At 31.1% G+C, this 23,901-nt stretch overlaps 1 protein-coding gene across 1 annotated transcript in view; it reads right to left on the minus strand.

The window, feature by feature from the left end:
- The window catches only part of slmapa (sarcolemma associated protein a), an 80,041-nt gene that overhangs the window by 17,399 nt on the left and 38,741 nt on the right, over positions 1 to 23,901 (minus strand). The window contains exons 5-16 of the mRNA XM_073825299.1: positions 20,462 to 20,524; positions 18,741 to 18,836; positions 18,522 to 18,593; positions 18,296 to 18,436; positions 16,784 to 16,921; positions 14,899 to 15,067; positions 14,703 to 14,753; positions 11,681 to 11,743; positions 8,742 to 8,801; positions 8,540 to 8,614; positions 5,589 to 5,669; positions 4,229 to 4,288 (exon numbers count right to left, since the gene is read on the minus strand). Of these exons, the coding sequence (XP_073681400.1) occupies positions 4,229 to 4,288; positions 5,589 to 5,669; positions 8,540 to 8,614; positions 8,742 to 8,801; positions 11,681 to 11,743; positions 14,703 to 14,753; positions 14,899 to 15,067; positions 16,784 to 16,921; positions 18,296 to 18,436; positions 18,522 to 18,593; positions 18,741 to 18,836; positions 20,462 to 20,524 (1,069 nt within the window). The remainder of the gene's footprint in view (positions 1 to 4,228; positions 4,289 to 5,588; positions 5,670 to 8,539; positions 8,615 to 8,741; positions 8,802 to 11,680; positions 11,744 to 14,702; positions 14,754 to 14,898; positions 15,068 to 16,783; positions 16,922 to 18,295; positions 18,437 to 18,521; positions 18,594 to 18,740; positions 18,837 to 20,461; positions 20,525 to 23,901) is intronic.

The following is a 23,901-nucleotide window of genomic DNA, read 5'->3' on the forward strand; positions in this document are numbered from 1 at the left end:
TCAACTTCATTTTTTATTTAGGAAACCAGAATCCTAGCGGACCTGAATATATTAAGGAATTTTTAAAAGTGAGAATTTTAGACCTAGAAAATTCATGACAAATCATAATTCATCCAGGTTTCTAGAATGAATAAAAAATGTTATGTCAAGCTTTAAAATATTAAAATATTATATTATTGAGTAGAAATTACTTTTAGAGCAGAATTGTTAAAAATTTGTGGGTTAAAAATAAATTTTACAAACTATAAGCCATTTAAATTATTGAACTTTGAAGAACATTCAGTTCTTAAATGTTCTGAAATTTTGAAATCAGACATGTAATTATTTTGATTTCAATATAATTTAATATTTCAATATTTAATTTTAGTATTTTAATATTATTTGTTTTTATTTTTTATACTATTTATTTTAATATTAACAATACATTTAATTTTTTTTATTTTTGTATTTAATTGGTTTAATATAATTGAGTCTCTGTAAAAGAAAAACAAATTAAAAAATACATAAGTAGTATCTCATTACAAAAAAAACATTGAGTATTCAGCAACTTGACTTAGTATGCACTACAAATGAGCTTTGCAATTCTTTTTACACCAGAAAGTGTGATTTGACAACAGTTACATTATTGGGTCTACTGGTGTTTAGGAATAACACCATCTATCCAGATTTATTTTCATTATCTTAAGCTGGAAACACATGCATGCTACTAATGAATGAAGGTATAGAAAAGCTCTTGCGCACACGTCTCTCAGGTCTTGGCTGCCTCTGAGTCTGGCGGGCACGTCCTACACTTCATCAAGAGCGCCCTCGAACAATGAGGTGCTGAAACTGGCACTTCCTCCGATCCGAGCCAGCGCTCCTTATCTGACGTCCTGTTAAAGGACATGAGCTCAGCGCGATCACGAGAGCCCACTTAGACTGAATTAAACCAAATGCCAAGCGTGTCTGACCAACATTTTTGTTCAATGAGAACTTGCCTAATTGGTTAAAAAAGAATCTCAAAAACATGGGGAAAACTCATGTGAAAATAAGAGTTTCAAACAGATTAATTGCAAAATAAATGGTTATTTTGTAAATAGCCAACACTGAGGTTTTTGCTGAGTCATATCTCTTATTTAGAACAGATACAGATACAGTTCACCAGTATATGACACTGAAGTCTACTACACAAACACAACTTCTACCAGGGGCTTTTATCTGCCCCAGCAGGAGCTTAATATCACTTTTAAAGTTGCCATATGCTACTTTAGCCAAATTTTTCCACCTTAGGCTTACTCAAGGTGTCTTTCACCAAAAAACACCCATAATTAAGTTTCAAATAATCATTTTACAAGCTATTTGACCCTTAGAGTGGATTACACTACCAGTCAAAAGTTTGTGAACAGTAGGTTTTTTGACATTTTTTACAGAAGTCTCTTCTGCTCACCAAGCCTGCATTTATTTGATCCAAAGTACGGCAAAAACAGTAAAATTGTGAAATATTTTTACCATTTAAAATAACTGCTTTCTGTTTAAATATATTTTAAAATGTAATTTATTTCTGTGATCAAAGCTGAATTTTCAGCATCATTAGTCTTTATTGTCACATGATCCTTCAGAAATCATTCTAATATCCTGTTCAAGAAACATTATTATTATTATAAATGTTTAAAACAGTTGAGTTTTTTTCAGGATTCTTTGATTAAAAGAAAGATGCAAAGATCAGCATTTTTTTTAATAAAAAAACTTTTGTAACATTATACACTATTTTGGGGGGGTATAGAATGTATATAGATATATAAATAATATAAATCAATACTTTTATTTAGCAAGGATGATTTAACTTGATCAAAAGTGATGATAAAGACATTTATAATGTTACAAAAGATTTATATTTCAGATAAATGCTGTTGTTCTGCACTTTCTATTCATCAAAGAAACCTGAAAAATAATTCTACTCAGCTGTTTTTAACAATAATGATAAATGTTTTTTGAGCAGCAAATCAGCATATTAGAATGATTTTTAAAAGGATCACGTCAGACTTAGGACTGGAATAATGATGCTAAAAAGTCAGCTTTGAAATCACAGGAATAAATTACATTTTAAAATATATTAAAATAGAAAACCGTTTTTTAAATAGCAAAAAAAGTTACTGTTATTGCTGTACTTTGGATCAAATTAATGCAGGCTTGGTGAGCAGAAGAGACTTCTTTAAAAAAAAAAATTACAAAAATTAGTAAAATAAGTTGGTGAATATTTAATGAGCGATGAATAATTAAAAGTGGGCAGTCGTATATTAATGAGCTCAATGAGCTGCTTTTGTTTTACAGTTTCAATAAATGGTGATATTCCATGATAAGACCCTACGGATGAGGCTTATTGGAAATGCTTGTGTGGGAGCCAAATGTCCTGCTGTCTAGTGTGACTCAGCAGGGTGAGAGTAGATGAATGATCTTGATATTTTCAGCCTGAGCGGGTGAGAGTCACAACTGAGCAGATGACATCTGAGATGAACCGCATGAGAAGGGGGCGAATGCCCTCGATCCAGCGGAGCCACTATGACAACTAGAAAACAAACTACCAGTAGAGATTAGCGCCATTCCAGCTCGTCACTGTAGTGTCTGTTTCATCACCATTCATTAATGTAACTGCTGCTTGAACCTGTTTTTTAAAACCTTTTTTATAAGACAATATGATGCGGTAAAGGTCTTTAAAATCACTTAGAATTTTCACTAAACATTTTCTGCCGGTCTATGCATGACTTTCAGTCAGTGCTCTGTTCAAAGCCCAAGTTTAGGCATAAAGAAGTATTTTCTGCTCATCAAGGCTGTTTATTTGATTAAAAAATACAGAAAAAAACTATAATATTGTGAAATATTATTGCAATTTAAAATAGTGGTTTTCTACTTTAATATACTTTAAAATGCAATTTATTCCTGTGACGCAAAGCTGAATTTTCAGCATCATTACTGCAGTCTTCAGTGTCACATGATCCTTCAGAAATCATTCTAATATGATGATTTATCATCAATGTTGATAACAGTTGTGCTGCTTAATATTTTTTTGGGGAACCTGTGATACTTTCTTCAGGATTCCTTGACAAATAAAACTTTAAATATAATATCATTTATTAAATAAATTATAACATTTCCGTTCAAAGTTTGGCGTCAGTATTTTTTTTCTTTCTTTCTTTGAAAGAAATTTATACTTTTATTCAGCAAGGATGTGTTAAATTGATAAAAAAGTGACAGTAAAGACTTTTGTTGTTAGAAAAGATTTCAATTTTGAATAAATGCTGTTCTTTTAAACTTTTTATTCATCACAATCCCGAAAAAAGTATCACAGGTTTCGGAAAAAATATTATGCAGCACAACCGTTTCCAAAAATAATAAATCAGCAAATTAGAATGATTTCCGAAGGACTGTGTGACACTGAAGACTGGAGTAAGGATGCTGAAAATTCAGCTCTGCATCACAGAAATAAATTATATTTTAAAGTACATTAAAATAGAAAACTGTCATTTTAAAATGCAATAATATTTCAGAATATGATGTAATTTTCGGTATTTTTTATCAAATTAATGAAACTTTGATAAGCATAAGAAACTTTTTTTGATCCTATAAAAGATAGTAATACAGAGTAATACAGATTTTTCTTTTTTTTTTTCAGGTGGAATGTTCATTTAAAGTAACTGAAGGTTTTAAATGTAACACTGCACACATTTAGAATTCCATAGAGAAGCGAAAATGCGATACTTTGTATCAGCTCAAAGCAACCCTTGTCCAATAAACGTTTTCTTCTGACTGACAAGACGTTTTAGCAGCAGCTGTACGTGACATTATGAAAGCACTCAGGGTCTAATTGGACTGTAATTGGTTTACATTCCTGACTGTCCTCCGGTGGAACATAAAGTGGGGCGAGGGGAAAGATCTGAGGGAGGGAGATAAACAGGATGAGGCTGAGACACCTGCCAGGAGGAGGACTGCTCAAGCCCACCGCTAACCCCTTCGGGTCCCACCGCTGTCACCTCCAGCAGATGCAGACCATATATAGTGTGGTTTGGGAATAACACACCCTGTAATGCTGCACAGTTGCTGCACGCATGCCAGTCCACTGAGCTCTGATGAGTGTAGATAAAGAGGGTGACTAAATGTTTCAGGCCAGCCAAATCATACAAACACACCCACATCAGCAATGGCATTTCAGACACGGAAGCTGAAAACTTTGAGAAAAGAATGGAGGGATTACCTTTCAGAAGAGAAACCCTGTTCTGGGGCTCGTTCAGTTCTTGCTCGTCCATCTGTCCGTCTGGAATGAGACAAAAAAGAATAAAACATGAAAAAATTAAAAGGAAAGAACAAAAATACAACGAAGGACAGAAAAAAAGAATAAAAACTAAAAAACTAAATGAAGAATAAAAACAATAAAACAAAAAAGATCAATAAAGAAAAAAGAAATGCAAAAATGAAGGAAGAAAGAAAAAAAAAGACTTTAAAAAATGCAATAAATTAAAAATAATAATAATAAAAAAAAATAATAATAAAAGTTTGAAAAATAAATCAGCCTGTTTACATTACAAGTTATAATTTATATATAAGATAAAACGTCAAGCTTTTCATATATTAATTATTTTTGGGGAAAAAAAGGACAAGAACGAAGAAAAAACAAAAATGAAGGGGAAAAAAAAGCAAGAAATGAAAGAGGCCAAATAAAAAAAAGCATATAAATTATATAAAAGATAAAACATCAAGCTTTTCATATGATATTTATTATTTCTGACAAAAAGAAAACAAAAAATAACAAACAAAAAAGAAAGCAAGAAAGAAAGTAAATTGTAAAAAAAAAAATTCATAAATGAAAGGTAGAATAAAAAAAAGCAAAAACAAAAATACATCTTGAAAAATAAATCAGACTAATACATCACAAATTATAAATTATATAAGACAAAACATCAAGTTTTTCATATAATTATTATTTTTGAAAAAAAGGACCAACAAGAAGAAAAACTAAAACAAAGTTATTTTAAAAATTTAATGAACAGAAAAAATTAAAGTTTAAAAAATAAAGCAGACTAAGTTTACATCACAAGTTATAATTTATAAGATAAAACAATTCAATTTCATATGATATTTATCATTTAAAAAATAACAAGAACAAAAGGAAAAAAAACCAAAAAGAAAGAAAGAAAGAAATATAAATTTAAAAAATGCAATAAATGAAAAAGGCAGAATTTTAAAAAACAAGAAATAAATAAATCTAGAAAAATAAATCAGACTAAGTTATAATTTATATATAAGATAAAACAAAGCTTTTTATATATTTATTATCATAAAAAGAAAAAAGAAAAACAAAGAAAGAAATTTATAAATTAATAAATGAAAAAGGCAGAATTTTAAAAAACTGAAAGCATGAACAGAAAAAAATTAAAGTTTGAAAAAACAATTAGACTAAGTTTACATCACAAGTTATAATTTATATATATAAGATAAAATATCAAGCTTTTATTGTTTTGAAAAAAAAAAAAGAAAAAACAGGATGTATAAATGAAAGCTGTAGGAACCAAAACGCACCAATTCATACATTATAAATGTCTCCATGTTTAACGTACCTGACGTGTCGTCACTGCTTTTCTCCTTGCTGGGGCTCAGAGTATCTGACATATCGCACTCTTTAGCATCTATTTGGTTTTCTATGGAGGAAGAGTGGAAGAGACCACTTAGAAAAGAGGGAGGGGGGCACAATCATAACTTAAAACAACATTTAAAAAAAAATAAAAAATATACAGTGATCACAACCTTTACCAGGCTCTCTGCTTCAATATGTATGTCTAAACAGGGGTGTGTTTGTAGGCTGTTAATATAATAGTCAGAATTACTCTTGATCTACAAATAGCAGGCAGTGAATGAGCCCCCTGTAGTTTATCCTTTCTGGCTGGTGGTAGTTATTGCCCACACATGGTCATTTGAGTGACCTGGGCTTCCAAAAGGATTCACAGTCACATGCTAAACTAGTTGCAGATTTAATTTTGCACTGCTGTAGTATCCACATGGACTAAAATGAGTTATAAATGGGGTATGAATAAGAAGTGGAGACAGCAGTCTAAAGAAAACTCCTGCTCATGCCATCACTAATGCACATAAGTGAAGTGTATCTCAAATTTTCAGTATCTTTTCAATCGAAGTTGTAAATGTCAAAATATTTCCTTTACTCCCAGACACCAGGTCAAACACTGCATATTTAAATCAATATATGACCTGAAAAGCCGCCCTCACTGCTGTTACATCACATGATGGATCTTCTGAACTCAGTGTTCCATGAATAAGCACAAATGAACAGTGACTCAACGGGACTGAAGGGAGAATGACTAAAAGATTTCGTCATAGGTAATGGTTGACCAGTGAATTATGGTTTAATCTGTGTGGCTGTAATCTCAGATTCTAAACCGAAAAGACTGAGGAGGTCAAAGTCAGATGTCCCAACAACTGGGAGCAGCTGGAAACACAGGGACAGAACAAAGAGGACGAGGTCTAAATGTCCCCTCAACAGTTGCATCTCTTTTCACACGAAGGAGCTTTCATGAGGTTACAACCTGGTCCAGAATCAATTGAAAAAAAAATCTGCACTGATCATAGGGTTTACAGATTTTAAAATGTAAATGAAAGTTACAACAAAGAGCTTATTGTTATGTTTATCTATTATCATTATTATTATGTGGTCAAAAAAAATTCAAACATTTTACAAAGTAAAGGTTACAACAAACTGTTTTAAACATTTATTACTAGGCAGAATGAGCTGAAAAGAAAAATGAAAAATGAAAAGAAATTGAATTTAAATTTTAAATTCACCAAAAAAAATATTTTAAATTTATTATTAGGCAGAATAGACGTAAACATTCAAAGAATATAAATGAAAAAGTTACAACAAATAGGTTATTTTTTTCCAATTATTATTATTATTACTTAGAATAGATTTCAGCACTTTAAAATGTAAACAAACAATAAAAGTTACAACAAATTGATTGTTCGTAACAAATTATTATAATTATTACTATTATTATTATTAGGCAGAATGAGCTGAAACATTTCAAATTTTACAAGAAACTGAATTTAAATGTTAAATTGACCAAAAAAAATGTTTTAAACTTATTATTATTATTAGGCAGAGTAGATGTAAACATTTTAAAATGTAAGTGAAAAAGTTACAACAAATAGGTTATAATTTTTTTTTCCAATTATTATTATTACTTAGAATAGCTTTGAACACTTTAAAATGTAAACAAACAAAAAAATTTACAACAATTTGATTGTTCCTAACAAATTTTCATTATTACTATTATTATTATTATTATGCAAAATGAGCTGAAACATTTAAATTTTTACATAAAACTGGATTTAAATGTTAAATTGACAAAAAAATTGTTTTAAACGTATTATTATTATTATTAGGCAGAGTAGATGTAAACATTTTAAAATGTAAGTGAAAAAGTTACAACAAATAGGTCATTATTTTTTTCCCAATTATTATTATTATTACTTAGAATAAATTTAAACACTTTAAAATGTAAACAAAAAAGTTATATGTTGTTCGAACAGTAAGATTTTTAATGTTTTTTTTAAAGACGTCTCTTCTGCTCAGCAAGCCTGCATTTATTTGACCCAAAGTACAGCAAAAACAGTAACATTTTGACATATTTTTACTATTTTAAATAACAGCTTTCGATATGAATATATTTTAAAATGTAATTTATTCCTGTGATTTCAAAGCTGAATTTTTAGCATCATTATTCCAGTCACATGATCCTTCAGAATATTCTGATTTGCTGCTCAAAAACATTTATTATTATTATGTTAAAAACAGCTAAGTAGAATTTTGATGGTTTCTTTGATGAACAAAGTTCAGAAGAACAGCATTTATCTGAAATAGAAATCTTTTGTTAAATTATAAATGTCTTTATTATCACTTTTGATCAATTTAAAGCATCCTTGCTAAATAAAATTAATCATTTTTATGATGGTATAGTGTATACTGTTACAAAAGCTTTTTATTTCAGATAAATTTCAGATAAAAAAGATATTCTAAGAATCCTGAAAAAATTTCTGAGGATGATTTTAATATAGTTTGGTTTATTTTTATCATCATTAGGCTCAAATGATTTAAACATTATAATACGCAAGCTTTTTTAACCTGTTATTATTATTGTTAGACCAAATAGATTTAAGTTTTTTCAAATGTAACAAGTAGTATACCTACTATTATTATTATTTTAATATAAAAAATAATAATAACTCAAATATCACTGATGATGATGATGCTCTTATTAGAGCTCATTACAATAATGACCCTGACCTGGTCATGCTCTTTGAGGATGCTAAAAATATCCATAATGCTCATTCCTGCCGCCCAGAGACTGCAGTTGTTTAATTTGGTTTTAAATAGAGTCCGGGGTGAAACCATGTGCCTTCATTGCCATCAGCTTGCATCATACCAATATGATGGCTCTCTATAACCAAGCTTGATCTTTATGTAACTTAGATGAAAGTGACAGAAATGTGACGATACCTTTAAGCCTGTCTGGACTGGCCAAGCTGTTGTCCACTGTCGTCTGATTATTCTGAAGATGCGCATCAATGACTTCTGTGGAGTAAAACAGGAAAACGTGTCAAGACTTATCCTCAAATGAACCTCTCCAAAATCTGAAGTGTGAAAACACCCCTAGTGCCTTTCAAAATCAATAAAAAAAAAACACAATCTGTTCTCTCACCATCAAAGTTGGACAGCTTGTTAATGGACGAGTCCACCGCTTCTTTCAGCTGCCTCACCGCTGGTTAAAAAAGAGAAAAGCCATGTGAGTATATCGGTCTTCATGCTCACTAACCTAAACCTAAATCATTAAACATTCAGCATTAAATCTCAGTTATTATAAGACACTGATGCAGCCCAACTGAACACAGTATCAGCAGAAACAACACTGCACTTGTTCTTCCATACATATAAGACAAAGCAAAAATGACACACGAAAAGCATCAGTGGAAGCTCATAGACTTCAGAACGCATGCTGGTGAGAGCGAAAATTCCCGGGAATAGAGAAAATCCCAAGTGCAAGAACAACAGACGCCATGCAAGAGTGTTTTTGTTAACAATCCGTGTTGAGTTTGGAGGATATTCACTATATGAAACTCGGGGACTGCTTATGATCTGATCTAGACACACAGATTTTACATTATACAACTGATAGTGCTAATACTGAATCCTGAAAGCCTCTGCATTCTGCAATATAGTTTGATGTATTCACATATAGCATGGTCTGTTGAACTTTATTGCTTAAGGGGAGACACTGGAGACAAAAACGCTGTTTTTTTTCATGCACCTATCAAGTTTGAGATTTTGGGCTTTTGGGTGTTTCATGAAGTGTTTTTTCAGACTAGCGGAAAGAAAACATCCAAAAGAAACTGTTAAGTGTTTCTTTTATAGCACTTTATCTGCTTGTGTCAAATAGATTTCAATTACAATGTATATTTTTAAAGGCTTTTTTCTCCTACACTGAGCTATAAATCTCCACTTCAGTAGCACTTATACACACCAAACTTTAAATTCTTATTCCTGTCTATATCCTTAAGGTTTTTAAAGAGGGATTTGTTCATATGTAATTTGCTTGATTTTATATAATATTTTATTCCCCCCAAAACTGTACAAAAATGTAGTGATTTCAGTCTGTTTTATGTTTTTTCTGAATTATAGAGTGATGAAATTAGATACCCAAAATCCCCTCTGTAAAAACCTTTGACTCTAATATGTCAAAAAAAATAAACAAGAACCTGCAGTGTTTCAACTTAAAGCAAATAACCCAGCAATATAATATGGTAAAAAATAATAACTAATAGTTATTGTCTTATCTACCCAGTTGATTGATTACATTGATAATTGCAAACATTTTTTGTATTACAAGTTTTCTAAAATGTTAGGTTTAAATATGCAAATGAGGCATAATTTAATGAAATATGCTCCAAATTGCATACATTCCTAGTACAAAAATCACTGGATGAGGTAACTTTCAAAATTCTTGTTTAATATTAGAGTCAAATGTTTTTACAGAGGGGATTTTGGGTCTCTTATTTTGTCACTCCATAATTCAGAAAAAAATTAGACAGAAAATGTGTTTTTTTTAAATATATATATATATATATATATATATATATATATATATATATATATATATATATATATATATATATATATATATAATTTTTGGGGGAATAAAATGGTGTATAAAATCAAGCAAATTATATATGAACAAATCCCTCTGTAAAAACCTTCAGAACATAGACAGGAATAAAAATGTAATGTTTGGTGTGTGCAAATGTTACTGAAGTAGAAATTTGTAGAGAGTGTTCGTTCTGGGGTGGAGTAACCCTTTAATAACTCTTTTTCTTGGATTAAAATGATTTTTGAACTCAATTTTTCAGAGTCTGATTCAAACTGACTTTACCATTTTGTAAATCTTTTTGAACTAAAAAGAACCGCTTCATGGTAAATTTCTTGTTGCCTGTACACAATAGAAATACTCTGGAAACTTTAAAAAATCTAATTTACTAAGATAATATTTGAACGGCATATGGACACAAATTTTCCTAGTATCGCCAAAAGACAGTAGACTTTAAACTGGTTTTCAAATGCAAACAAATACAAATTAAATTTTAAAAAAAACTCTGAAATTCAAATATATCCCTGCATTTTGAAACAAAAAAAAAAACACTTATATTACCTAAATTTCAGAAACATCCATAAAAACCATCAGATTTAAATAAGAATGCACATTTTGTAATTCATTTTAAATTATTCCATTTATCAAAATGTCAAAAGTTTTAATGAAAAAATGTGTCATTGTAATATATAAAAAAAAAAATGGAAATAGTGGAGGCATACAATAACGTCTGCAGAATTAATAATACCTGTGAAAACTGGTTGAGAATTGAACAAAAGTGACCCTGGACCACAAAATCAGTCAATTTTGTGATCATCTGAAAGCTGAAAAAATAAGCTTTCCATTGATGCATTGTTAGGATAGGACAATATTTGGCCAAAATACAACTATTTGAAAATCTTGAATCAGAGGGGGTGCAAAAAAAAAATCTAAATATTGACAAAAAAAGTTGTCCGAATGATTCTTATCAATGCATATTGCCAATCAATTTTTGTTTCATCAATTATGTTTTAATATATTTACAGTAGGAAATTGATAAAATATCTTAGTATATAATATTTTTGGCATAAAAGAAAAATAGATGTATTGTTGGCCATGCTACTTAGGACTGGTTTTGTGGTCCAGGGTCACAAATAGGTGTAATCTGGCTCAGAATTAGACAGGAATCACGTCTTTGAGGTGTTTTTCTGTTGATTAAGAGATAATACAAGACGACTTCATCTTACAAATGTTTTTCAAAAGTAAAAATGCTACAAAAATGCATCACATTTTGTGAAAAGGTGCAACATGCTTGAGCAAAACAGGCAGTATTTTTTAAATCAGCACCTCAAAATGAATACGAAACAAGTATGAATAGATGCTGGGCGGTGCTCTAGTTCATGTCCCTGTAAACCCCGTCCTCACTTTACAGAGCAAAACAAGAATAACTGCTGCCTGCTTTGATGCTCATTTATTAGTACGGCTGAGGAAGACGTTGGAAAGAATGGCTGTGTACTCACATTGACACTCAATGTACTGTTGGATTAAAGTGCAGTCTCCTCCACTCTTTAAAAGAAAGTGGTCTACCAAAGAAAGAAAAACCCTCCATTAAATGAACAGCAGATGGAAGAAATCCCCAGAGTGGAGGGGCATCAGATGATATTAAAACAGAAGCCAGATCTACAGGATACAACATGAGACGCAACCAAACAGAGATGCAGAGGGCGGGACAAGGACACAGACGGGAGACCGCGGCTATTCGTGGACTGCCCTGGAGAGACTGACTGACACCTGTCATTCACCTGTCAACACTGCCACATGGAGCTCTGATACTGACAAATCAACTGTCACGTTTTAGCAGATGATTACTCCTCTTAGAAGTTTCAGAAAGAGTGAATTTTCTGTTTTTTTTTTTTTTTTATAATTTTAACATTTACAAATCAAGAAAACTGAAACAGTCAATAACAGTATTACATTTTATAGATGTAAAATATAAGTAAAATATAATTATGACTATACTTTTTTAAATACTTGCTTTTTTATTGTACATCAGAACAGTTTTATTACAATAGTAATACTTTTTTTATTTAGTATTAAATAATAGTAAAATAGAAAAATAATAATAACAAGTAATTATGATGATGATAATTATTTTTATTTTACAGTTATATTGGTGTATAATTACAATTTCATGGCCAAATTGTGCAGCCCTACAATCACTGCAAACCTGAAACTTATTATAAAAATAAAATTTTTATTTAATAATAATAAAAACATATTTTTGTAGATGATTCCATTTCACAGGTGCAGAAAATACTGAATGTGTCTGTACATCTGCTAATTAAAATCTTCAAATTTAAAGCTCTATTGTTTATCCTTTGAAATATAAAATTAAAAATGCCATAAATATTAGTCTGTAAAATACTCATTATTAAAATTATGTTTTTGGAGATGATTATCTTTTTAGGATTTAGAAATACTAAATTTGTCTGTGAATAAAATCTTCCAAATTAAAGCTCTATTGTTTATCCTTTGAAATATAAAATTAAAAATGCCATAAATATTAGTCTGTAAAATAAAAAAACTTTGGTTAACAGTTGTACTATTCTTTTTTAATACATCATTTATTATTATTATTATTATTATTATTATTATTATTATTATTATTATTATACATCGAAACAGCATTACACAATATATAATATAGCAATATTTCTGCTTAAAATTATTATTACTATTATTATTTATAATTTTTTTGTCATATTGATAAATAATCGATTTTTTGGCCAAATTGTGCAGCCCTACAAACAAACACAGCAAACCTGAACTCATTATTAAAATTATGTTTTTGGAGATTATTATCTTTTTAGGTTTTAGAAATACTAAATTTGTCTGTGAATAAAATCGTTAAAATTAAAGCTCTATTGTTTATCCTTTGAAATATAAATGCCATAAATATTAGTCTGTAAAACAAAATAACTTTGGTTAACTGTTGTACTATTTTTTAATACTTTTTTAAAATTATTAATCGAAAAAGCATTATGTAATATATAATATAGCAATATTTCTGTTTAAAATATTTCACATTTCTATTTAGTAGTAGAAATAATAACAAATTATAACTATTATTATTATTATTCATTTTATAGTCACACTGATAAATCATCAATTTGTTTGCCAATTTGCAGCCCTACAAACATGGAACTCATTAAAAATAATAATAATAATAATAATAATTTAAATAAAATGTAAAAATGTAATTACATTTAAAATTTAAAAATGTTTTTGTAGATGATTTCATTTCCAAGTTTAAGAAATACTGAATTCGTCTGTGAATCTTTTAAATAAAATCTTCAAAATAAAAGCTCCACTGTTTATCATTTGAAAATAAATAAAAAATGCCATAAATATTAGTCTGTAAAATAAAATTACTTATTTATTTGGTTAATTGATACATCAAAATAGCATTATGATAGTAAAATTTCTGTTTAAAATATATTTTACATTTTTCATTTGATTTAGTAGTAGTAAAAATAATATTTTTATAGACATATAATCAATTGTTTTTGCCAAATTGTGCAGCCCTACAAACAAGCACATAAAACCAGAAACTAACTAAAATATATTTAAATAAATAAACCCACAATTTCAATCGCAATCACATTTTTTATCAGAAGAAATAGCATTAGATTTTCCTCTAAAATTGTGTAGCCCTACAATCTTTTATAGTTTCCCATCTTGCAGTTATGCTCTTACAGCATCACTTGTAGTTTAACATCCACACATTTTGATGCCAATTAATGCATTACTGACAGCATCTCATTTTTGGCTTTGCATAAAGCCGATGTTCTCTACAAACATCTTACTGAAGCAAAAAAAAACATGTTACCTTATCCTAATAATTCCTGAGAGCAGTGCATGAGTGATAAAGGGACAGTTCAGCGAGCGAAACATCTCTGCCAAGAGGTTTGTGGTCCGTGGCTCACCACATCAGTAGTTTCATTTGCCTCTCATATTATTGCCAGAGAATGTAGTTACTAGAAATCGGTTCAGGAATATAAATAACCAAGAGATTCTTGTGCTCTGTTAAAAATGCTAGAGCCTTGCTGTGTACTAAACTACATAGACACCAAAGGTTTTCAATCTTACTGCAGAGTTTACCGCCAACCCTAATTAAGCACTAACTAAATGACATTAATGAGCAATGTGGCAGATTAAAATGAGTCCTGAACATTAAGAAATTTATTATCAAGCAAGAAACCTAGTATAAACCTACACCTTGTATTGATTAATTAAATGCACAGGGAGAACTAGGCCAAATAAGGAGGGAAATTTAAGTAGGAGTACAGAGGTGTAGACTTGAACATGCATGCTCAATGCAAAAAGTCAAGGCCTTTGACACAGGAACTGAAGCAAAGCCAGACAGGGACAGAATGAAAAAATGAAAAACAGGCAACCAAAGGCGAGCTCCCATGCTGAATTAGTCAAAGAGGTGATGCAAGGTTAGCAGCACACTAGCAGACGCATGCGTCTCCGACTCACCTAAACTGTTGTTTTCCTTTATGCTTTTCTCCTGCAGCTGTTCTAACCGAACTGGAAAACGACAACGAGAAGATTTGGGATGACCAAAAATAAAAACAAGAGCTCTGTACTGACAGATGCTTCCTTTTCAACCCATTTCAACCTGATGTGTACTGGTCTGAACTGAGAGTGATAAAGCACGATTGTGTGTTTTTACCTTGCAGGGCTGTTAGTCTTTCATTCGTGAAGTCATTGTCTGCCTGCAGAGCTTCGATTCGAGCCTGAAGCGATTGTTCCTTCTCTTCCATCTCTTCGATCTTGAGCTGTAGCTCTTTCTTTTCAATCAGACCTTTCTGAGTGAGCTCCTCGTGTTTGCCTTCTGCCAACTAAAAGCAAACATTGAGAATTTTAAAGGAACTGTTTATCCAAAAACTAGCATTTTCGATAAGCTTACTCAACCTCATGCATGTAGGCGAGTTTGTTTCTTCATCAGATTTGGAGAAATGTAGCATTACGTCACTTGCTCCCCAATGGAACCTCTGTAATGAATGGGTGCCGTCAGAATGAGAGCTGATAAAAACACCACAATAATCCACAAGTGATCCACACCACTCCAGTCCATCAATTAACATCTTGTGATAAGAAAAGCTGCGTGTTTGGAAGAAACAAATGCATCGTTACGACATTTTTACGAGAAGTTAACTTCCAGAACAAAAATGTACAGATAGCGTACTCCATCTTGGATGATAATGTCTTTCTTCAGTCGTAAAGAAATCGTTTTTTTGAGGAAAACATTTCAGGATTTCTCTCCATATAATGGACCTCTCTCCATATAATGCCCTCGAGTTTGAACTTCCAAAATGCAGTTTAAATGCAGCTTTAAAGGGCTCTAAACGATCCCAGCTGAGGAAAAGGGTCTTATCTAACGAAGCGATCTGTTATTTTCTAAAATAAATAGACAATTTATAAACTTTTTAATAGGGATGCACCAAAATGAACATTTTTGGACAAAGGCGAACAAAATTACACACTGGGCCGAAGGCCGAGTACCGAACACAGTTTTAATGTTTTTTCCTCCTATGTATTTTGCCTATTTTTTTCACAATTGCATAAATTAAAGAGGCAAAATTTTTAGTTTTGTCTTGCTTTTGAAAATAAAAAAATCAATTACAAAACAACAATTTAAAAATATTTACTGAACATTTTTCACATTCTAGTAGACATTATAGCCTACCAACAAAGCACAATTTAACTTCAAATTAATAAGTTAGTAAAATAATATTCTTTGGCCATTTTTATGACCCCCTTCTTGAATCAGATGTGTGTTTTTTAATGTGCAAATAAATGCAGAGGAGAATGTTGTATAAATGTATTATTAGAGCTGTTGTAATAATTGTTATTATGTTTGTCTTACTTTTTCTTTTTACATAACAACAAGAGCATTTGAGGTTAAGTATATCAATTGTTAATCTATTTTTTAGAAAATAACCAATCGTTTCGCTCGATAAGATCCTTCTTCCTCGACTGGGATTGTTTAGAGCCCTTTGAAGTTGCATTTAAACTGCATTTTGGAAGTTCAAACTCACAGGCACCATAGAAGTCCACTATATGGAGAAAAATCCTAAAATGTTTTCCTCAAGAAACTAATCATTTACAACTGAAGAAAGAAAGACATGAACATCTTGGATGACAATGGGGTGAGTAAATTATCTGTTAATTTTTGTTCTGGAAGTGAACTTCAAACTGCTGCTTCTCTCAGATGAGAGGACTTATATTTTATGGAAGCCAAAACATCTTAATGATGGATTTGTCTCTTACAAACATGCAACTGTTGGCTTCTTAAGATGTTAACTGATGGACTGGAGTGGTGTGGATCAATTGTGGATTATTGTGGAGATTTTAATCAGCTGTTTGGGCTCTCATTCTGACGGCACCCATTCTCTCCAGAGGACCCACTGGTGAGCAAGTGATATATTGCTAAATACCTGCAAATCTGTTCCCATGAAGAAACAAACTCCTCTGCACCTTGAAAGGCCTGAGGGTGAGCACATTTTCAGAAAATTTTCATTTTGGGTGTGTCAGCAGGTGAACGACAGACATGCCTTGATCTTTTCCGTGAGATCCTTGATTTCATTAACAGCTCCGTTGTATTTGTTGGCAAGTTCTCTGAGTTCCTCTTGTGTGCGTTCGTTCATCTCCCTCAGGTGTGTGCACTCGTCCTCTGTGTTACTCAAACTCCTCTGCAATACGAAAACAAAGTTGCATATTGCTTTTTCTTGAGCAGCAAATCAGCATATTAGAATGATTTCTGAAGAATGATGTGACACTAAAGACTGGAGTAATGATGCTGAAAATTCAGCTTTGCATCGCAGAAATAAATTGATTTTTAAAATACACTGCTGCACAAAAGTTGGAGATCAGTAAAAAATTGTAATGTTTTTTAAATAATTCTTATATGCTCATCAAGGCTGCATTTACTTGATCAAAATTACAGAAAAAGTGTAATATTTTGAAATATTATTACAGTTTAAAATAATAGATTTTATATTAATATATTTTAAAATATAATTTATTCCTGTGAAGCAAAGCTGAATTTGTATCAGCCATTACTTTAGTTTTCAGTGTTACAGGATTCTTCAAAAATCATTCTAATATTCTGATTATTGATGAATAAAGGTTTAAAAGGAGCAGTATTTATTCAAAATATAAATCTTTTTTTATTTTAATTACTTTATCAAATTTAACACATCTTTGGTGAATAAAAGTATTTATTTCTTCTTAAAAAAAAAAATAAGGAAAATGTACTGACCCCAAACTTTCAGATGCTATTGTTACAAAAAAAATAAAAGCTGTTCTTTTCAACTTTTTATTTGTTAAAGAATCCTGGAGAAAAAAAAAAAAAAATCACAGGTTCCAACAAAAATATTAAGCAGCACAACCATTTTCAACACTGATAATAATTCAGCATATTAGAATGATTTCTGAAGGATAATTTGACACTGAAGACTGGAGTAAAAATGCTGAACATTAAGCATTTTATTTTAAAGCATATTAAAATAGAAAACCACTATTTTAAGTTGCAATATCACAATATTACTTTTTTCGGTACTTTTAATCAAATAAATGTAGCCTTGATGAGCAGAAAAGACTTCTTTAAAAACATTAAAAATCTTACTGATCCCAAACTTTTGAACTGTAATGATCTTTAAAAATATTAAGCAGCACAACTGTTTTCAACAGTGATAATAAATCAGTATATTAAAATGATTTCGAAAGGATCACGTGACACTGAAGACTGGAGTAATGATGCTGAAAATTCAGCTTTGATCACAGGAATAAATTACATTTTAAAATATATTCACTTAGAAAAGTGTTATTTTAAATTAAAATAATATTTCACAATATTACATTTTTTTCTGCATTTTTGATTAAATAAATGCAGCCTTGATGAGCAGAAAAACATGTTTAAAAACCATTACAAATTTTACTGATCCCAAACATTTGAGCAGCAGTGTATATTCAAATGGAAAACAGTTTAACCATAAAATTATTTCGGTATGCATATATAAAGCTCTATTATTCGGTGATCATTTAAAAGATTTTTGTGTTTTTACCTCCACCTCGGACAGCTTCCTAACCACCTCGATTTTCTCCTGAAGGACCCGCCTCAGGGACTCTTTGGCTGTCGTCTCGTAATTGTGTTTGTCCTCTGTTAAGGCTACAAGCTCCTTTCGGATACTGTCTTCTGTTTGGTTCTGAGAAGAAAATGTGCTTTTGTAAAGCAAGGTCTATATTTCCGTGAGCACACATCCAAATGCTCAAAGCAGACATGGCCCTTACTTTTGAATATGCTTGCAACTGATTCCCCATCACCTCCAATCTAGAGAGTAACCGGTCTTCATCGATTAAAGCCTGGAATGACACATAGCCTTGTCAAGTATAGTGGAATAAACAGTCATAATTGTAACATAGTTTGTGCACTACTAAACATGCCTATAACAGCTATCTGTATTGAATAATTAATAATGGTCTCCTCTTTAATTGCAATGTGTGATGTACCTGCCAGCTGCTCTCTGATGCTTCCTGTGTGCTGGCCAGCAGCCTCTGTAAAGTGGCCAACTTCTGCTCCAGCATCTGCTCTCTGTGTAAGGCCTCCTGAAGGACACAAACACATCAACATTGTCAAATTGTATACTATTCAAACAGATTTTTTTTAACAAAAGTGCAGCAAGGATGTATTAAATTGAGTAAAAGTGACAGTAAAGACTATAATATGTGACCCTGGACCACAAAACCAGTCTTAACAGCACTGGTATATTTGTAGCAATAGCCAAAAATACATTGCATGGGTCAAATTTTTATTTCATGCCAAAAATCATTAGGATATTAAGATTTCCTACCGAAATATATGAAAACGTATTTTTTGATTAGTAATATGCATTGCTAAGAACTTCATTTGGACAACTTTAAAGGCAATTTTCTCAATATTTAGATTTTTTTGCTTTAGATTTTCAAATAGTTGTATCTCGGCCAATATTGTCCTATCCTAACAAACCATACGTCAATGGAAAGCTTATTTATTCATCTTACAGACGTATTAAAATTGTAATTTTTTTTTTAAATGGACCCTTATGACTGCTTTTTTTTTTGGTCCATGGTCAAATATTGTTACAAAGAAAATCCTGTTAAAAAATACTGTGACTAATCAATCCTGAAAATCATAAAAGGTTTCCACAAGTAAAAAAAAAATAAAAAAATATCAATCAAATAATTAATTTAAAAAGTAGCAAATCATCATATTAGAATGATTTCTGAAGAATCAGTAAAGATGCTATAGTCATGGATGCTGAAAATTCAGTGTTTTATCAGGAATAATTATATTCCCAATATATTCAAATAGAACAGTTATTTTAAATTGTAATATTTTAATATTAATATTTAAAATATTAATAATAATATTTCTATTTCAATAGATTTTAAAATGTAATTTATTCCTGTGGTTTCAAAGCTGCATTTTTAGCATCATTACTCCAGTCACACAATCCTTCAGAAATCATTCTAATATTCTGATTTGCTGCTTAAAAAAACATTTATTATTATGTTGAAAACAGCCGAGTAGACTTTATAGGTTTCTTTGATGAATAGATAGTTCAGAAGAACAGCATTTATCTGAAATGGAAATCTTCTGTAACATCATAAATGTCTTTATCATCACTTTTGATCAATTTAAAGCATTCTTTACTAAATAAATGTATTAATATCTATCATTTCTTTCCCCAAAAAAGAATGTACTGACTCTGTATAATGTTGCAAAAGCTTTTTATTTCAAAAGCTGATCTTTGAATCTTTCTATTTATCAAAGAATCCTAGAGAAAAAAAAGTGAACTGTTTTGAATATTGATAATAAAACAGCAAATCAGAATGTTAGAATGATTTTTGAGGGATCATGTGACACTAAAGACTGGAGTAATGATGCTGAAAATTCGGCTTTGATCACAGAAATAAATTACATTTTAAAATATATTCAAATAGAAAGCAGTTATTTTAAATAATAAAATATTTCACAATATTACTGCTTTTGCTGTATTTTTTATTAATTAAATGCAGGCTTGGTGAGCAGAAGAGACTTCTTTAAAAAAAAAAAACATTAAAAATCTTACTGCTCAAAAACTTTTGACTGGTGTTGTATATATGCTGGAAAATATTTAAATATGCAACATCTTTGTATTTGGACTCTTAATGTCATTAGATGGCCAGTAGAGGTCAGTGTTACTCCATACCTGCAGGTACTGGGAGAGCTGAAACAGTTCCTGAGAATACATACTGGGTGTATTTGCGGACACCTACATGACAAAAAGAAAAAAACTGTGAAAAAGAGACATTTCTGCACACAGTGTATCCAATCTCACAATCACGATCTGCGTGCCTCAATTAAACACTTTTGAGTCTACTGAGCATCTTTTCACATGTTGTCCTTGATGCATCTGAATCAGCAGCACAGTTAAAGTCAAAAGCATTTTTTTTCAGTCTCACCAACAGAAACATCTTCTGAAAAGGTGAAAACTGGCAAATAACCTTGAATGATCCCAGTGTAAATGAATAGGAGCCTTGTTCCTTCAATTGAATTGCCTCATTCTTAGCAGTTGTAACCACAACGATCCAAATAGTGAAATCGTGACTCAAGTTTTGTTACATTTATTGAATCCACATGAGGAGACGCTCCCACAGCAGAGAAGGCGGCGAGAGTATTTATATATTGGCAGCGTCAGATGCTGCGGTCAGATATAGAAGCGCTATATGCATCTGGAAACGGACGTGGCATTGACGGGTCTGCATTGGTGGGGTTTAAGGGGGACGCCAGTCCATCCGCACCGGCTTCATTGGAACAGACGGAGACCCTGAGAGCGATGATGGAATGATTTGCACACGCATGTTTTTGTCATCATCGCAGATGCAGATGATGTCATCACTTTGCAGACTGATGTCATCCACCAATTGTTTTTCCCAATCCATCTGCTCGAGTTAAAGCTTATGACTGAATTCGTAACACTCCCATAAACATTCATCACTTTTTCACTTTAAGGCTCCTACTTTAAAACTTGCTATAACAACTGTTTGTCTTCTATAGTATAAGAAGTTGTGAGCACTATTAGTTCAAAAACTATTTATACACTACCATTCATAAGTTTGGAGAAAATACAATGTTTGTTCGACTGAAATTACGCTTTTTTTTCACAGGGTATCTGCAGATATGAACAAGTGAAATTTAAGACTTTAAGACCTTTTTAATATCACCTTATATGAAATTTAAGACCTAAACCTGTAATGGAAATTTATGTTATATTACATGCATATATGTGACCCTGGACCACAAAACCAGTCATAAGGTTAAATTTGACAAAACTGAGATTTATACATCATATGAAAGCTCAATAAATAAGCTTTCTATTGATGTATGGTTTGTTAGGATAGGACAATATTTGGCCGAGATACATCTATTTGAAATCAGGAATCTGAGGATGCAAAAAAATCAAAAATACTGAGAAAATCACCTTTAAAGTTGTCCAAATTAGGTTCTTAATGTATATTACAAATCAAAAATTACATTTTGATATATTTACAGTAGGAATTTTACAAAAAATCTTCATGGAACATGAACTTTACTTAATTTCTGAATGATTTTTGGCATAAAACAAAAATCAAAAATTTTGACCCATACAATGTATTTTTGGCTATTGCTACAAATATACTCCAGCGACTTAAGACTGGTTTTGTGGTCCAGGGTCACATATTTAATGTTTAAGGTGTTTAATGTAAAAGTAAACAATATACAGTGAACTTTTCATTTCAGCAGATACTCTTCCACACAAATGTCCCCATAACCCCAACATACCACTTAAAGATATCTGGTGATGTAAACAATTTATTCTGAAGCAATATTTTCATCAGTGCTCTATCAGCTTAAATCTGCGTATTTGATTTACATTTATAAAGGCCTTTTTTTTCTTTTGAAATGTATGCATCACCTTTTAAATTATTACAATTTATCAAATTCTATATGGCTGTCAGATTACATAATTTACAATTCATTTATGAATGTACAAATTAGATATGTTGGGGTGGGGATGCATACTTTTAAGCATACTAACGCAAAAACGCTGAATCATTTAGCAGTAAAACGTTGCTTGGAGAACGTGCAACACTTTTGCTGTGATCCTTGTTTGGAACTATTTTCGTTGGTGAAACAGAACAAAACAGTAAATATTTTGTCTAAAATGTGACCCTGGACCACAAAACCAGTCTTAAGTCGCTGAGGTATATTTGTAGCAATAGCCAAAAATACATAGTATGGGTCAAAATTATTGATTTTTCTTTTATGTCAAAAATCATTAGGAAATTAAGTAAAGATCATGTTACATTAAGATTTTTTGTAAAATTCCTACTGTAAACCTATCAAAATGTAATTTTTGATTAGTAACATGCATTGTTAAGAACTTAATTTGGACAACTTTAAAGGTGATTTTCTCAGTATTTAGATTTTTTTGCACCCTCAGATTCCAGATTTTCAAATAGATGTATCTCGGCCAAATATTGTCCTATCCTAACAAACCATACATCAATAGAAAGCTTATTTATTGAGCTTTCATATGATGCATATATCCCAGTTTTGTAAAAATTTAACCTTATGACTGGTTTTGTGGTCCAGGGTCACAAATGTAAGTAACTACTTGACTAACTTGTTTATTAAACTAAAATGAATGTAAACATTTGTAATCATGAGAATATTCAGCAAAAAGCTCCCTTGGTATATTACTGAACAATATCATGTTATAAATAAACTATACATTTTCAATTGTTCCCCAAGTTGTGTGTTTCTTTAGAGTTTCTTTATGTGTGCTGTTACGCTCATTTGTTAAAGTATGTCACAAATAGACCAGAAATACACTAATATTTAATACACGCTGATTGTATTAAAATAGGAATCTTTCTTGCCTTGCTATATTGTCTGACTATAACACTATTGCCTGATTTTGCTCCGTTTCGTCGTCAAAAGTGGTCTGAAACAAGTCACAACTGAGCCGCTGCGCATCTCCATTCAAACACAGCGGTGTTTCGTTTATGAATGAACGTGCGTTTTTAAACGAATCTAGTGAAATGATTCAATTTCCCATTCATAAAGAGTCATTTGCTTTATTCCCGAATGAACCATCCGTTCGAATGAATCAAATGAATAATATGTGACCCTGGACCACAAAACCAGTCTTAAGTCGCTGGGGTATATTTGTAGCAATAGCCAAAAATACATTGTATGGGTCAAAATTATTGATTTTTCTTTTATGCCAAAAATTAAGTAAAGTAGTAAGTAGTGTTCCATGAAGATTTTTTGTAAAATTCCTACTATAAATATATCAAAATGTAATTTTTGATTAGTAATATGCATTGTTAAGAACTTAATTTGGAGAACTTTAAAGGTGATTTTCTCAGTATTTTTATTTTTTTGCCCCCTCAGATTCCAGATATTCAAACAGATGTATCTCGGCCAAATATTGTCCTATCCTAACAAACCATATATCAATAGAAAGCTTATCTATTGAGCTTTCATATGATGTATACATCTCAGTTTTGTAAAATTTAACCTTATGACTTGTTTTGTGGTCCAGGGTCACATATGATTCAGTTATTAAATCAGTCTCTTGCCGCCACCTGCGGGCAGATCTCT

Source organism: Garra rufa, chromosome 20 (assembly GCF_049309525.1).
Source record: "Garra rufa chromosome 20, GarRuf1.0, whole genome shotgun sequence".
Classification (NCBI taxonomy): Eukaryota; Metazoa; Chordata; class Actinopteri; order Cypriniformes; family Cyprinidae; genus Garra; species Garra rufa.